The 17,968-nt window shown below is 42.6% G+C and overlaps 1 protein-coding gene across 1 annotated transcript in view; it reads left to right on the forward strand.

The window, feature by feature from the left end:
• Positions 1-9,065: 9,065 nt before the first annotated feature.
• The window catches only part of LOC121271960 (sorbitol dehydrogenase-like), a 43,399-nt gene continuing 34,496 nt past the window's right edge, over positions 9,066-17,968 (forward strand). The window contains exons 1-4 of the mRNA XM_041178219.1: positions 9,066-9,134; positions 10,002-10,037; positions 11,129-11,200; positions 15,989-16,022. Coding sequence (XP_041034153.1) covers positions 9,066-9,134; positions 10,002-10,037; positions 11,129-11,200; positions 15,989-16,022 — 211 coding nt within the window. The remainder of the gene's footprint in view (positions 9,135-10,001; positions 10,038-11,128; positions 11,201-15,988; positions 16,023-17,968) is intronic.

Raw genomic sequence — 17,968 nt, forward strand, 5'->3', positions numbered from 1 at the left:
TGTCCTTGTAAATATGTATAGCCAAGTTAAAGGGGGAGGAATGTAGTAATTATGGTTTTATTTAGTGTTTAACTTACCTTTAAGAATAATACTTAAGGAAGATTACATGATCTGTAGTAACCAATAGGAGATTAGCACGGGCTACCTCAGCAGTCAGTGTAGAGTTAGAGTTGGAGTTGAAAGCACACGTATAGTTACTGCTGAGTATATTGTAAATAAACTTAAAGTTTCCACCCAAGAAGCGTCTGCAGATCAACTCTATCATTAATAGGACAACTCGGCCACCTTACAACACCTATGTATGAATAATATTTGTTTTAGCAAAGCTTGTTTTTCTCCTTTTCATACACCAGTGATTGTTTCTGTCAATTTGCTGTTGCTGAACACCTAGCTGGACTTCTGCATAGCAAACATCTTTGTGTATTTTACCTCTTGTGTTCATTTGTATGCCTTTCATGAAACCTATGTATTTATGCTGGAGAAATTATGGCTTATTTAGGGCATTGAAGATTCCGAGGTTCATATATAAATTGAATTGCAGCACTACATTGGGCCATTAATGACCAGGGCTAGAAAATGTAAACCCCAGTACTCTAGAGCTGTGGCTTATCAATGGGTAGCGCACACAGCTCCGAATCAGACGGTCAAGGGTTTTTAAGCACATAAACCAGGCTGACACTCCAGTGCAGTACTGAGGGAGTGCTGCACCATTAGAGGTGCTGTCTTTCAGATGAAACATTAAACCGAGACCTCTCTGCCTCATCAGTTTGATGTAAAAGATCCCATCAAAGAAGAGCAGTGGAGTTCTCTCAGGTACCTTGGACCAATATTTATCCCTCAACCAACTTTTGAAAAGAACACGCTGCTTATTTGGGCATTATCACATTGCTGTTTGTGGGAGCATGCTGTGCGCAAACTGACTGCTGAGTTTTCTGCATTACAGCAGCGACTACAATTTGATAAAGTACTTAACTGTCTGTATAGGGCTTTGTGAACATCCTGAGACTGTGAAAGGCGGTATATGAATGCATCTTGCTTCTTTTGCCGAATTTTGGGTTTCATGCCCCTCAGTAATTATAACCAGCTGATTCTTCCATTGTTACTTCTTACATGGGACCACAGTTTGTTAAGAAATCGTGACATTAGAATGGTGCATTAATGTCACACAATCTTATTAATTCATAAAGGATGCAACAGTTTGCAGAATATAAGAAACATGACATGAATTCTGATTCTCCACTAATTGCTGGTCAATTTGCATTGTTCCATCATTAGTTTTGCCAAAGCATTAGACATTTGTTCTCACCACAAGGTGCCCTCAGTTAAACTTAATAGCTATTGCAAGAGTGCCAGATTTAGACAATATTATGTATTATTCCCAACTTCATCATTTAGGACTGATAATTAATGTCGTAGAGAACCCTGATAATAATGTGATTTATACTCTTCAAATGACACATATAAAGAAACCAGTTAAGTTTTGGAGTCTCATTCCAGCAGCTGGTAAATTGTTCCCAGAGGCTTTTTCTCTTTAATTCTCTTTATTTATCTTGGGAATGTTTTTGTGTCAATCGTGGATTGCAATAATTTTTGGTTGTTTTGACGTTCTGAAGAGGATCACTCAAACAAATGCAGATTAGATTTTTTTATAGCTTTCACCTTCTTTCTTTATCTATCCTTTTCTTTCATTCTGGCTGAGATAAGCCATTGGGCTTGGATGTGGCTCAGATCCAACGTTAATTGGTTAATGCTCCAACAATTTGTGGCACAAACATAAGGCGATGTCCATGGGCATTCAAAGTCCAGTGTCCAAAGTCCTGTGTTATCCACTAGGTAATGTAATCAGGAAAGACTGAACAGACAGGAGCTCTTTTGTCTAGAAACGAAAAAAAAACTGAAGGGTGACCTAGAACTGGTACTTAATATTAAGGCAGGGCTTGATAGGGTAAATGAGAGAAGATATTTCCACCTGCAGAGGAGTCCAAAGCTAGGGGTCATAAATATAAGGTAGTCATTAATAAATCTAATAAGGAATTTAGGAGAAACCTCTTTATGAAGAAAATGGTTAGCATTTGGAGTAATTGAGGTGGAGGTCTTGTAGCTGAGTGGTAGTTTCCCTACCTCTGGGCCAGAAGCCCCAGGAAGGTCCGTGCATAATGTTGCCAAACAAGTTGATTATCAGTCTGTAAATCCTTCCAATATGCCTGATGATAAGTGCTAAACACTGGCAGAGTTACCTGAGTTACAGCCATACTGCAGAAGGCAGTGGCAAACCACTGCAATACTTTGCCAAACATAATCATGGACCAATCCAATGGAATGCCTCTTAGGGCATAGTACTTGAAGAAGGAAGAGGAGTAGGTATGATTGAGGCAAGTAACAGAGATGCATTTAAGGGGAAGCACTTCCAATCCAACAACCACACTTTCAGCCTGCTCCTACATATATGAGCACATATGAATCCTCAATTAATACCTGCCATCTGAATATAATTAAAGATGCAAATGATATACAATTAACACCCATTGCTTTGCTGATTTTATCCTTTTCATAACCTTGGGGTAGTAAACCAATAGTAGTGCCCCAAAAGCCAGACTGCTTGAGAGCACCTAACTCAGAACAGATCAAGGTAAGATCTGGGTCAGTGGTGCACTTTACTTTTTATCTGTCCCACCCATCTTTGTGTTGCTTCCTGTGTTATCCAGTAGATAATGTAATCACAGCAGCATGATTGAAACCTAATGTTTTCAAAACTTTGGTAAACATTGACCAATGCAACACAGAAAAAAATTAGGCAATGTTCAGTTGCAATCAGTCTTTCAACAACCCCCAGCCTCCCACATCTGGCGACAATGGAATCTTGGAAGTCTGCCTTTAGCTGGTCAGCAAAAGTAAATCTGTGCTGTGAAGAACCCCACACTATTAACTTTTTGCCCATGGTTTTGCCTTGCCTAAGAGCCTGAACAATGCCTGGCTGCAGTGATAACTCATGTGCACTTATTCTTCCCTAGGTAAATTTTCTTAATATTCGGAGACAGTGAATAGGAACCCCTGTTCATTCATACATTTTCAAAAGTCCCCCATGTGGTCTAACAGATTGCTCTGGCTTTTTGAATCTCAAGTTGGGTTTCTCACTGCAAGTGTGTAAAGCTCAGGCAATGGCCCACATGGAATGATTCTCGCACCATTTGGCCTCACTGTACGAATCAGGACTTTGTACCACTACCCTCCATGGAGGTGAGCAACCAAAACCACTTTACCCCTGCTGCAAATTTGGAAGAACAGCTATAACCTGAGAGGGAATTCAGGGAACACTTCTTTACCCAGAGAGTTAGAATATGGAATTCGTTAGTGCATGAAGCAGTTGAAGTGAAAATCATGCCTCAACATCACAGTCTAGGTCATTAATGTATATCAGGCAGAGCAAGGGTCCCAACGCTGACCCCTGAGGAACTCCACTACAAACTTTCCTCCAATCTGAATGACAATTTATCACTACTCTGTTTCCTGTCACTCAGCCATTATCTTATCCAAGTGCTTACTTTCCCTTTTATTCCATGAGCTAGAATTTTGCTCACAAGTCTGTTGTGTGGCACTGTATCAAATGCCTTTTGAAAATCCATATACACCACATCAACAGCGTTGCCCTTCTCAACCTTCTCAGTTACCTCCTCAAAAAGCTCCAGCAAGTTGGTTAAACATAATTCTCCTTTAACTGAACCTATGCTGGCTTTCTTTAATTATCCTGCATTTGTTTAAGTGACTATTGATTTTATCCCATACTATAGTTTCCAGAAGTTTCCCTACCACTGAAGTCAAACTGACTGGTCTGTAGTTGCCAGTTTTATCCTTGCACCCCTTTTTTTGAACAAGGATGTAACATTCACAATTCTCCAGTCCTCTGCACCTCCCCTGTGTCTAATGAAGACTGGAGGATTATCACCAGTGCCTCTGCAATTTCCACTCTCACTTCCTTCATCTCATCCAGTCCTGGTACCTTATCTATATTAAACAAAGATAGCCTTTCTAACATCTCCTCCTTCTCAATTGTAAATTCTTCGTGTGTACAAGTTACCTCCTCTCTCACTTCAGCCTGGGTGGCATCTTCCTTTGTAAAGACAGATGCAAAGCACTTGTTTAATACCTCTGCTACTTCTCCAGCCACCATGTCAGTCCCCTTTTTTTAAATCCCTAATCAACCCTGCTCTTTCTTTTACCAGCCTTTTATTATTTAAATGCTTATAGGATATCTTGGGATTCCCTTTTATGTTAGCTGCCAGTCTCTTTTCATGCTCTCTCTTTGCTTTTCCTATTAGTTTTTTCACTTCCCCTCTGGGCCTTCTATATTCAGCCTGATTCTCCATTGTATTTTCTACCTGACATCTGTTGTAGGTGCACTTCTTCCTTTCATCTTCACCTCTATCTCTCTGGTCATTCAGGGCCCTCTGGATTTATTTTTCCTACCTTTCCTCTTCAAGGGAATATATCTTGACATTGCCTGCAATACTTTTTCTTTGAAGGTGGCCCATTGATCGGCCACCATCTTTTCTGCCAACATTTGATTCCAACTCACTCGACTCAGATTCATTCTCATCCCATCGCAGTTTGCTTTCCCCCTGTTAAGTATCCTGCTCTGGGTTATTCCTTGTCCTTTTCCATGATCGATCTGAACCTTATGATACAATGGTCACTGTCCTCTAAATGCTGTCCCACTGATATTTGATTCATTTGAGCCAACTTATTCCCCAGAACCAGCTCCAACAGTGCCTGTCCTCTTGTTGGACTGGAAACATACTGCTGCAGAAAATTATCTTAAACACATTCCAGGAACTTGGGTCTCTCTTGTCCCTTTGTACTATTCCTATCCCAGTCTATATTTGGATAATTGAAGTCCTGCATTATAATTACTCTATAATTCTTGCACCTCTCTGTAATTTCTTTGCAAAGCTGTTTCTCCACATTCCTTTTATACACTACACCAAGTAATGTTATTGCACTATTTTCATTCCTGACAATCTAGTTTAAACCCTCCCCAATGGCACTAGCAAATTTCCCCACTAGGACATTAGTCTCAGCCCTGTTAAGATGTAATCCATCCTTTTTGACAGGTGCCACCGGCCCCCATGCCTCAGAAATCTAAAGCTCTCCCTCGTACCCTGTTTCTCCAGCATTGTATTGAACTGTTCAATCTTCCTATTCTTATGCTCACAAGCATGTGGCAGTGGGAGTAATCATGTGATTACTGCTTCTGAAGTCCTGCTTTTAAATTCCCCTCCTAACTCCCTAAAATCTGCTTTCAGGACCTCACCCCTTTTCCTACCTGTGTCATTGGCCCCAATGTGGACCACAACCTCTGGTTGTTCACTCTACTCCAAAAGAGTGTCCTGCAGATGCTCTGTGACCTTCTTGACCCTGACCAGAGAGGCAACAAACCATCCTGGAGTCATGTCAACCATTGCAGAAATGCCTGCCTGCTCCCCTAACTGTGGAATCCCCTACCGCAATAGTGCTTACGCCCTTCCTCCCCTCCTGCACAGCAGAGCCACCTGTGATGCCACGAACTTGGTTTTTGCTATAGTCTTCTGAGGAACTACCTCGCTCACTAGTATCTAAAATGGAAAAGCAGTTAGAGAGTAAGATAGCCTCGGGATTCCTGCACAAATGCCTGTTTCTCTTAGATATTCAGGTGGTCGCCCATTCCCCCTCAGTCTGTGAACTTCTTAGCTGGCTCTCTACACATGCTATCCACGTAATCCTCAGCCTTGCGAATGCACCACAGTAGCTCCAGCCGCTGCTCGAGTTCCGCAACCCGGAGCTCAGGTTTCTGCAGCTGGTGACTCTTCCTGCAGATGTAGTCATTGAGGGAACATTGTCTGCATGACCCCCTGCATCCAGTAGGATGCACATTCCGCATGGCCAAGCTCTGCTATTGTACTTTAAACCTTATATAAAGCGTTTAATACAGAATGGTATAATATAATAACTCACCTGTCACTTACCAATTATCTCCTCTGTGCCAAGTCCGGAAAGGCCTGTACTTACCGACCTATATTTACAATCAACTTACAGGGCTCCCATGATGCCACTTCTAGATTTAATCTGTAAACTCCCAGCTCTCTCTCTCCTCAGGTTTAAGGACTCTAACTCTTTCCGAAACCCTGCTGCTTCATGAGCTTGCCCTGTAGCAAAGAAACAGCCAGCTACTGGAGGCTGAGGAAAGGTGGAAATTGAAAGGATCACCTTCCCTTTTCACCGAACTCCCTCACTCACCAAACTCCAACCTAAGTATTCTAATGTAGCCCAAAGCAGCACTCCAGTATTTTTAGCTTTCAGTCTCTTCCTAGTACAAAACTTGAATATTGCTGACAAGAGAGACATGTTGCTGAAGCTTCTCTGTCCTGCACTCATCAGGAAAAAAGTAAGAATGTCGAATTTCAAATGATCACAACAATTTATACTACAAGAGAAAGGGGTGCTGATTGCTTGGCAAGCCGACTCCAATTGGCCAATGCATTGCCATGGAGAAAGCAACTGAGAACTTTAGGCTTCCCAACCTCCAGGGTAATTCGAAAAAGCCGCAAGACTTAAACATATTCCTTTTGTTTGCAGGGAATGGGTCCCTGTGTATGAACGTATGTCGCTTCTTGCAAACATAAATGCGCCACATTGCAAGCTTGACTGATTGTATTAAATTGGTTGTTAGTGTAGCTATTAGCGCACACTGGGTTGGTCAGCAATCGTTTACCTTTGCTTCAATGCCGTGCTGCACATTTGTACAAATTTGAAGTTGAGTGACTGCCTTGTCGGCAATTTGTACAGCTAACCTCCCACAAAGTCAAGGTTGGATGAGTAATAATCACAGAGCTAGAATAACCTGCATTTATATAATGCTTTTAATTTAGTAAAATCACCCCCAGGCACTTCACAGGAATGTTATTGGATAAAATTGAACCACGTAAGAGGATTGGAGCAAATGGCTAAAAGTTTGGCCAAAGAAGTAGGTTTTAAGGAAAGTCTAAAAGAAGGAGAGGTAGAAAGAGACAGAAATTTTAGGAAGCGAATTCCTGCTTAGAGCCCAGCCAGTTGAAGGCATAGCCGCAAGTGCTAGGACAAAGAAAATAAGTTAACCACAGATGGACAGCAGTTTGAATTAATATTGCAATCAAAGGACCGCACCTCCAACAATGCAGCACTCTTCACAATGTAAACCTAGATGATTGAATCAGGACCTGGAGTGGAACTTGGACCTATAACCTTCTGGGTTAAAGGCTACCCACTGAGCTAAGTCAGCAGCAGAAAATAGAATGTTTAGAAATTCATAGTGCAGGTCCCTTCAAAGGCTGTGGGGGTCTAAGGAAGAGGAGGGTGTCATGGTGCATTGTTCACAATTTTTTATGTAAATGCTTTTTTAAAGGTTACATTTTTAAACCTTGGACTGAGCTTAAAGATTGTTTGTTTCAGAATGGCTCCAAGCTACCAGACAGAATTGAGGATTTCAGACTGGTCTCCTCTCCTGAGAGGACAAAAGACAACTCTTTATTTAATTATGGTCCACTGTGGTCTCGTCCAGGAGATGACAAAGTTTTGTTGATTCCTCATTGTAAGAATATAAATTGTGCCTTAGCCAGGACAACAGCTAAGTACCCCAGTTGAGTAAAGGGCTGTTTGATGTTTCAATGCCTTACTTGGGAGACGGACTTGGCATTTTGTACAGGTCACATGATAACACTGACCCTCTTAGCTTGCTTGCTAAGAATAATACAAAAAGGCAGCCAACAGATCCATCTTGATGCCATCTTGCAGAAGTTTCAGTGCAGCAGTAAAGAAAACTGCGTGCAATGGCAATAGAGAGAGGGAGACATCCAGAAAAACAGCTACTGGTCTGCTGTAAAACTAGGCAATCTAAAGTGCCACACCTGTAGAACATATGTAAGGAACCCTCTCTCCATCCTGTAAACCTGATTCCACCTACGAAGCTCAATTGTTAAAGTAACCTCTGGCAATTTGACAGTGAAAGCCATCGCAGCTGCAGAGACAATTCTGACCTCAAAACCTTCACTTCATACAACACAACATCTCAACTTCAAAACAACAGGCCAGCACCGAATAACTGAACAGAGACTGAACATTATTCACGTTTATAAGTATTGTTTTATCTTCATCTATAACCAACTTCTCAAGGGCAACTAGGAATGGGCAATAAATGCTGGCCCAGCCAGTGAAGCCCACATCCCGTGAAAGAATTTTAAAAAACTAACCTCTGTGTCTGTGTGTATAACTTTATCTTTTCTTAAGTAACTTCCTGAGCAATAGAGTGAAATAAACTAACCTCTTTTTAAGTAAAAAGGCTTTGTTTCTGGGTTGTTTTAATTTGAATTGCCCACTCCAAGAATAAAATATACACATTCGCATTGTTCATGGGCAACTTTAGGGAAACACCTTTCAAAGTGTTCATGACAAGGGCAAAGGGGTAATGATTCTCTTATATTTTGCGATACCTTTAAAATATTTCCCTTATTTCATTTCTCTTGTCACTGAAGTCCAATTATCCATTCTGGGACTCGCATTAAGATGATAGTGTAGAACTTCAAATAGACATAGACAAGTTGGCATGGGCAGAGAGGTAGCAAATGAAGCTCAACGCAGAGAAGTTTGAGGTGATTCATTTTGGTAGGAAGAACATGGAGAGACAATATAAGATAAAGTGTACAATTCTAAAGGGGCTGCAGGAGCAGAGGGACCTGGATGTATGTGTGCATAAATCATTCAAGATGGCAGGACAGATTGAGAGAGTAGTTAGTAAAGCTGTGGGGAGAAATCTAACTCATCAAGAGGGGTGGGAGTTAGGGAGGCAGCGAGTGTTTAACATTTACATACAGGAATGGAGTGGAGAAGTTAAAATGGAGTGCTTCAGTTCTCCACTCCATTTCCAATAACCATGTTTGATATTTGGCGATGGATGAGACTCTTGTTGGACTCTACTGGGGATCTGCAACAGCTTTCTCTTTTGCTTCATACTATAATTTACACCTTCTGGTTGAAGGGAGGGTGGGTGGGTTCAGGTTATGGAGGTACAAGCTGCGCTGCAAGGGAAAAACGTTACTAAGTTGACACCAATTCCTGTCAATGTATTGGTAGGTGTTCCTCAGTTTGCATCTGACACAAGTAATCATTTGCAGGATGGGTTTATACAGAAAATTGGACAAGAATGCAATTTCAATTAATGGATGGAAAATTGAGCCAGTTCAGAAACCAGTTTTTCTAGTTCTGCATCTCTGTGCCTAAACTTTCAGCCCCATTTCTTAATCACAGAATAATTACAGTGCAGGAGGAGGCCATTTAGCCCATCATGTCTATACTGGCTTTCTGAATGAGCAACTCACCTAGTTTCACTGCCCCGCCTTCTCCCCGTAACCCTGCACATTCTTCCTTTTCAGATAACAATCTAATTCCTCTTGAATGCTTTAATCGAAGCTGCCTCCACCACATTCTCAGGCAATGCATTCTAAACCCTAAACAACTCACTGCATAAAAGTTTCTGACATATCACATTAATACTTTTACTAATTACTTTAAATCTGTGCTCTCTCATTCTCGATCCTTTCACAGGTGGGAACAGTTTCTTCCCATCTACTCTGTACAGACCCTTCATGATTTTGAATACCTCTACCAAATCTCCTCTCAACCTTCTTTTTTCTAAGGAAACCTGTTGTAAATTCTCCAACCTATCTCCATGGCTGAAGTTCCTCATCCCTGGGACCATTCTCGTGCATTTTTCTGCACTCTCTCCAACGCCTTCATGTCCTTCCTAAAGTACAGCATCCAGAACAAGACAGAATCCTCTAGCTGAGGTCAAACTAGTGACTTATGCAAATTCAAGATAACCTCTTTACTCTTGTACTCTTCTGATTCTATTAACAAAGTCCAGGCTACTGTGTGCTTTACAGCAGCAGTAATTCACTGCTTATCTATCTTTTTGTCGTTTTTTTTTTGCTGTTCAGCAACAAAATACTATTCGGGAGCAATTTCAGAAACAAGTGAGCATGTCCTGTGAGGAAATGCCTAGATCCCACATGATGGACTTGAGGACAAAACCTAGATTGTCAGCACAGTATTGAGAGAGTGCTGCACTGTCAGAGATACCATTGTTCCGATGAGATGTTATTAAACCGAGGCCCCAAGTGCCCTATTGGGTGAACGTAAAAGATCCCACAGCACTCTTGTGAAGAAGAGCAGGAGGTCCTAGCTGATACTAATCCCTTAACCAACATCTCTTAAAAACCAAAGAACTAGTTGTTAGCTTATTACGTTTTGTGGGATCTTGTGCACAAATTGGCTGCCACATTTTTGACATTACACCAGTGACTACATTTCCAAAGTACTTCAATAGCTGTAAAGCACCTTGAGACATCCAGAAGTCATAAAATGTAATGTAAGTAATGTAATGCAAAGAGTATTTCTTTATGAGCAGTTGTGGCATGAATGACATCTGGAGATTGCTATAAAGAGTCTGACAGATACAGACTCACCTTCCCCTCAATCCTCATTGCATCATATTGAAGCATTTATGACCATTCACTACAAGAGTTTGAAAAAAAACCAAATGTGTCAATAAGGATTTTGCATCTGTTTTTTCACCTTGCCGTGCAGTTTGACCACAGAATATTCTGACCACCCCAGGGGGGCCATAATACACAGAATAAAACCAAAGAAACCACTGATTACCAGTCGCAGATCTCCAGGAAAATGGGCCACAACTGATAGATTCTCTTGCTTTGCCATCTCAAGTCTCTCAGCCTAAAGCAAGTGTCGTCCCCGGAATCTTTTAAAGTTTTTACTCAATCCTGGGTGAGTTCAAATGTCCACAATATAGAACACAGAGCTGATCACAAGTCAGCAGAAATTTGGGATAAAATGTGGAAATATAACAAATTTAAAGAATTGATTGAGTGAAACAACCTGTATTTACCTAATGATAGACATTGTTCCACAAAGTGGGTGGGAGGTGGGGAGCAGGGATTGCAACTCAGCTTTAGTTCAAGGGCAGCAGAGAGATAGAAAGGTTTTTGAACTCAACCAGGATTGAGTAAAAACTTTAAAAGATTCCAGGGGACGGCACTTGCTTTAGGCTGAGAGACTTGAGATGGCAAAGCAAGAGAATCTATCAGTTGTGGCCCATTCTCCTGGAGATCTGCGACTGGTAATCAGTGGTTTCTTTGGTTTTATTCTATGTATTATGCCACCCCCCCCCCCCCCCCGCCTTGGGGTGGTCAGAATATTCTGTGGTCAAACTGCACGGCAAGGGGAAAAAACACATGCAAAATCCCTATTGACATGTTTGTTTCTTTCAAACTCTTGCAGTGAATAGTCATAGCAATGAGTTTTGAATCTTGCCTAACTAATGCCTTCTTCCTGTTTTGTAATTATGGAAACAGTTCCAAATTGTCACCTTGCAAATTGAGTGTAAGGAAAGTGTTTTTGTTTATCTAAGGGACTGGAAATCCAATTGCAGCCAGATAATGGTCACATAGGAGGCTAGACACACACTGTACACATCTGATAGTGTTGTCACAGGTGTACAGCCAGCGCTGCCTGTACTATTTATTGGCCATGCGTCTGTTTGACAGGGCTACGGCATTGAAGACTGCTAAGCCTTCTATTGAGGACACCTCAGGTGGCGGTCCTTTAATATGTTTCAGTGAGAATAGTGCTGAAATTGTGTGTTAGGTGTGGGGAAGTGAGAGTTGCAGTAACAGTGAAAGCAATAAGGCAGAATGTGTATTTGTGTCTATGTCACCCAGTGCTGTTCTAAAATGGTAATAGAGGCCCTGATACATCGTGGTACCTTGATTTGCCTCAAGGGCCTTCTCAAGAGCAATTAGGGATGGGCAATAAATGGTGGCCTAGCCCATGAATGAATCATTTTTAAAAATTCATTCATGGGATGTGGGCATCGCTGGCTGGGCCAGTATTTATATCCCATCCCTAGTTGCCCTTGAAAAGGTGGTGATGAGCTGCCTTCTTGAACCACTGCAGCCCATGTGGTGTAGATACACCCACAGTGCTGTTAGGAAGGGGGTTCCAGGATTTTGACGCAGGGAAGATACGGAGACCATTAATGGGAACGTGGAATGGTGCCATTCCCCGCCTCCATGTACTTGAAGCAGGAGGCTTCAAAACTTCTCCCAGGGACTAATTTAACAGGAGTGGTTTAGCAGCAAACATGGTTATGACGTTCACTGAGCTTGTTTAGGGACGTGATGAAAGATTATTTCTCTATGCAATATAAATCACTGCCTTTGTAAACTTCCACCATGTCAATTTGAGGTCTGGCCAAAGCTGCTACAAGCAAATAACACTAACTAAAGGGTTTTGAGTTCATTTAGTCCACTTAGCTGTGTGCAGTTATTCAATGGGTTTGCAGTGTTATCCCAACAGGGCTGCTTTTAATGCATCCGACAATCACAGATAACTTACCTTAGTGAAGGAAGAGTTGTTTCTGCTGTGTGTTAAGAGTTAAGGGAATGTTATGTTGCAAAGTGGTGTTTCAGCGAGTTGATATTTTTAAGAGCTATGACATTGAATGACAGCCTGTTCAAAATTTTAACCTCATGTGGATTGATGCCTGCGTAGAATTTCTGCTGTAAATCCCTGATTTTATGCCATAACTTTGCAGACAACAGTAACTTGCATTTATATAGCGCCATTAACATAGTAAAACATCCCCAAGGCTCTTTACTGAAGGATTATCAAACAAAATTTGTCACCAAGTCACATTAGGGGACCTGTGGGGAGTTGGTGGTGTAGCGGTAATTTCACTGGACTCATAATCCAGAGTCCCAGGCTACTGCTGTGGGGACATGGGCTCAAATCCCACCATGGCAGCTGGTGGAATTTAAGTTCAGTTAACAAAACCTAGAATGTAAAGCAAGTCTCAGTAATGGTGACTATGACACTATTATTGATTTTTATAAAACCCATCTGTTCACTAATGTCCTTTATGAAGGAAATCTGCCATCCTTACCTGGTCTGACCTACATGTGACTCCAGACCCACAACAATGTGGTTAACTCTTAACTGCCCCTCTGAAATGGTCTAGCAGGCCACTCAGTTCAAGGGCAATTCAGGATGGGCAACAAATGCTGGCCTTGCCAGTGGCACTCATATCCCAGGAAAGAATAAAGAAAAAAAATTAGGCAGGCGACCAAGAGCTTGGTCAAACAGCTAGTTTGGAGTAGGGTCTTAAAGGAGGAGAGAGAGGTGGAGAGGTTTTGGGAGGAAGTTCCAGAGGTTAGGACCGAGGTGGCTGGAAGCATGATCACCATGGTGGAACGATTAAACCCAGGGATGTGCAAGTGACCAGAACTGGAGGAGTGCAGAAATCTCAGAGGGTTGTAGGAGGAGGTTACAGAGCTAGGGAGCAGGGAAAGCCAAGGAGTGGTTTGAAAACAGGGATGAGAATTTTTAAATTGAAGTGTGCCTGCATTGGGAACCCATGTAGGTCAATGAGCACAGAGGCGATGCATGACTGACAAATGGCGATTTGCACCATTTCTCCCGGATTTCCACTGATGTTACAGAGATTGGCTGGTGCCCATCTCAAACACACCACCAGGTCAGAGAGACCAATGAGAAGTTGAGTCACTATCAGCCACTCACATGTAGTTCCAAGTCTCTTGCTGACAAGAATTGGCAGAGATCTGAAGATAGGTCACTCTGTAGCCTGTGGTTACTCTGCCCTGTCAGCCTGTGCCAAAGTATTCAGCAGCACTCCCACACTTGTACAGACAGCAGTTTCAACCTCTCAGTGACAACTGTGACTTTCACCCACAACAAATCCGCATTGGCCTGCCTTTGAGACAAGGGCTGGAATTTTACGGCCCTGTCGCTGTGGGAATGAGGCCGGAAAGTGCAGCGAGCCACTCAAAACTCCACTGACTCTGGCGGGACCGTAAAATCAAGCTGACGTAAAATTGCACCCAAGGAGTTTCACTCCTTATTTCCAGGATGTGATTTTAAAATCCCAGTTGATGATGGATATCCTGCTAACGGTGCCTGATCATCAGCACATCATATGACACACAAGATACTGAATCAGCCTGTGGTGTTTGGAAGATCCCAGTGAATGGGGTGGAAGTAAGTTAATGCTGCGAGTTACAGCTACATCATAGTCCACATGTGGGAAGGGAAACACCCTGCCTGTGGAGCAAGAGGAGAAATCACACCAGGGAATTCAACAAGAATTTTTGACACCAGAACAAATCATTTGGAAACTGAAATTCAAGAAAAGGAAGCAGATTGCAAAATATCTCAAGGTTGAAAAACGATAGATGCACCTCCCTTAATGGATATCAAATCCAAAAAAATGTTGCATCCTTGTGTCTAAATTTCTAAAACAGCCAAGATTACTTCAGAGAAACTGCCTTAAAGCTTCCCAGTTTACATAACCCCCCAAGCACCTCTGTGTTCACGTAAACATAAGGTGTCACGGAAAACCTCATCTGTGCAGGACAGCATCAGTCAAATTGGCCCAGAGTTTGGCTGTGATCAGTAAGTTGGTTCAGAATTACCCTATGTAAACCAGCTGAAATGAATAAAAATTCAACCAGTTTGTCCAACAATAGGTTTGCCATTAATCAGTGGTGAATTGTGCTTCTTACAGGTGCTGTGTACACATTTTAACAAACACTTGCTTGCTTTGGTTAAATATCCCTGAAGTCATTTTACACAGTCAATGGTGGCTACAGTAATGGCTGTACAATGTATTTCTGCTGCTGTCTGCCTGCTGGTTATAGTAGAGGTTAGAGAGATAGGGAGGGGTGAGGCCATGGGAGGGATTTGAAAACAAGAATGAGAATTTTAAATTCAAGGCATTGCTTAACGGGGAGCCAATGTATCTGCGAGTACAGGGGTGACCAGGGAACAGGACTTGGTACGTGTTCAAACACAGCCAGCAGAGTTTTGCATGACGTCAGGTTTACGGAGGCTAGAATGTGGGAGAACAGCCAGGAAAGCGTTAGACAGATCTTTAGACAGACATTTAGAGGCCAAAAATACATTCCCAGTGTTGTGCCTATGCTGTGTGCCAAATGCTGCAGTCTTGGCCAATAAAGCCAGCTCAGAGTGTGTAAATGTTTCTGTGGCCAACATGGGACACTGGAAGCTCAGCGGAGGTCAGAGGTTGGAATGACAGGCGCTAGCAGCACGTGAAGGGCTGCTGCTTACTCTTGAATCACTGTCATGTTTTTACAGATTAGAAATAGCTTGGGACACAGGGACGCATATGAAAGATTGGCTTTTGGAGGTTGAGGAACTGAGAGCCAGATTGAAAGATGCAAGCCATTTAAGTGTAATAAAGGCCAGGATTTTCCAGTCCTGCCCACCAGTGAGACGGAAATTGCCCCCGAAAGTCAATGGACTTTTGGCTGCCTCTCCGAATTTTCCACGGGCAGGACAGGAAAACCCTGGCCAAAGTATATTTTTTTATTACAGGACAGAAAACAAGACTTGCAACTTCCACAACCTCAGGATGTCACAAAGTATTTTACAGTCGACAAGTGTGGTCAGCAATGTAATGTAGAAAACATGATGATGGGACAATGGCCAGATAATGTGATGGTGGTTGAGGGATAAATATTGTTTCTTCCCTGCTCTTCATGCATGGAAATAGTGCCAAGGGATCTTTTAGATTCACCAGAGAGAGGGCAGACAATACCTCATCTGAAAGATGGTACCTCTGACAGTTCAGCACTCTTGTCGGTGCTACACTGGGACTATCGGCCTAAACACAGTGTCAAGTCTCTGGAGTGGAACTTGAACCCATGACTCTTCAGATACAGAGGCGAGAATGTTACCAACTGAACCAAGTGTTGACACCTTTGTAATTACAGCACAGTAGAATCACAGTAGAATTTCAATGGTGTGATTTTTGTTACCATGATGAAGGAGTATACCTTTCTCAAGTACATTTCTCAACGTCTCTTCACAGGAAAAACGCCCAATCCCAGAACCAGGTCAGAATGGTGAGTGTTCTTAATCTTTTCTACCCAAGGTTCTCCTCAGTTCTTATTTTCTTGTTTTCTTATTTCAGTGTTTCATAACATTAAATTCTACATTTCAGATTTAACACCATTAATCTTTAAGTAGCAAAGTAATTCAAGATTTAGAGGGTCAAATCCTTCATCATATTCATTATATGCACAAATATCATAAATAAAAATGATATATGGGATTTATAATTGGTCATTTCATAGAATGACACAGCATAGAAGGAGGCCATTTGGCCCATCATGTCTGAGCTGGCTCTTTTGTAATAGATATACAATCAGTTCCACTCGCCCGCTCTTTCTCCAAAGCCCTCCAAATTTTCCTTTTCAGACATTTACTTATTCAATTCTCTTTTGAAAGTGATTATTTAATCTGCTTCTACCACCCTCTCAGGGACTGCATTCCAGATCACAGCAACGTACTGTGGGAAAACAGTTCATCTTGGCCTGGATCTTCGTCACGACGGACAGCCTCTCTGTCGTTGCGGAAATCCCGGGGATGGGTGATAATCCTAAGTCCCACCCCCCGAACCCAACATTTCCCATTTTCCAGAGGCGGGGTGGGACTGGAGCTGGCCGGGGTTCTCACATGCACAATTTGCAGAGGCAGCTGGTCGTTCAAATCAACAGCTGCCTCCATTGAAGTGGGATTTTGGAAGAACAGAGTGTGCAGTTTAGAACAGGTAAGAGGAGGTCTGAACTTGGTGGATTCTTATGGATATCCAGGGTACGCCTTGGGAGAGGTAAGGTGCCCCTTTGGATTGGGTTCCAGGATACATTTGGGAGACGCAAGTCACCTTTTGAGAGAGTTAAGGCACCCTTTGGGATTGTTAAAAGTGATGATGATTATGCACTTTTTGCACAGAAACTTATTGGAACAGTCAAGCTGTAAAAGAGGTGTCCAGCTGTCAAGGGAAGTGTCAAAGCTGTTAAGGAACGGTCCAAGGATATGAAATGAGTTGGCATGGAGTGGATAAGGGCAAAGGGTGGTGGGGGCATGGATTGGCATGTGGTGGCCCTAAGTTGGTATGGGGCAATAGGGTGGGTAGAGGGACATTAAGTTGGCATAGGGGTGCAGAGTCATAAGGGTCGGCCAGGGGTCATAGGTTGGCATAGATGGGACATAGGGAGTGTGTGAGAGAGGTGAGGGCCGGAGGGATTTTTTTGTTTTATTATTTTTTATTTATTTAAACACAATGCTGGAGCACGGAGACAGGGCTTGGCCCAGCCCACCTCCGCATCCGACAGCCTGTTGATTCATTCCCGGGTCACCTGCCCCGACTCCTGTTTTGGCTCCTCCCCCCCCCCCCCCCCCCCCCCCCCCCCCCCCCCACCCCCCGACTGAAAATCCCATCTGCAGGCGGTCATTTTTAAAGGCTGGGTTCGCCAAGCTGGGCAATCTCCTGATCTGGTGAACCTGACCTGGGGATGAAAATCTGGGCCCTTATCTCATCTAGGGTCCTTTTGCCAATTACCTTGAATCTGTGTCCTTTGGCTACTGACAGCTGAGCCATTGGAAACAGTTTCTCCTTATGTATCCCTACAAAACTTTCGTATTGTAAAGCAAAACAGGGCTTTGGTTAGTTGGAGTGTTAATAATGGAAGCTGGTGATACATAGTAGGGTTTGTAATTTTCTGTGCCAATATTTGGAAGAAAGTAGTGTAGTGTTGTAACACTCCTGTTACTGTAACACAGAATTGGGTAATATTTCCTGAAGCTAGGTTCAGGGACTTAGAGATATTGGTGATATGTTCCCGTAAACTCTAAGGATGTGGACACTCCAGTTCAAAAAACACACACAGGTATTAAATCCTTCCTTGTTTAAATCAATATTCCTGTGAGTTGTTGAATGATGAAAACAACTCGTAACTCAGTAGATCCCTAATGATATACCAGCTGTCCTCTGCTAGTGTAGGGACAT

Source organism: Carcharodon carcharias, chromosome 32, assembly GCF_017639515.1.
Source record: "Carcharodon carcharias isolate sCarCar2 chromosome 32, sCarCar2.pri, whole genome shotgun sequence".
Classification (NCBI taxonomy): Eukaryota; Metazoa; Chordata; class Chondrichthyes; order Lamniformes; family Lamnidae; genus Carcharodon; species Carcharodon carcharias.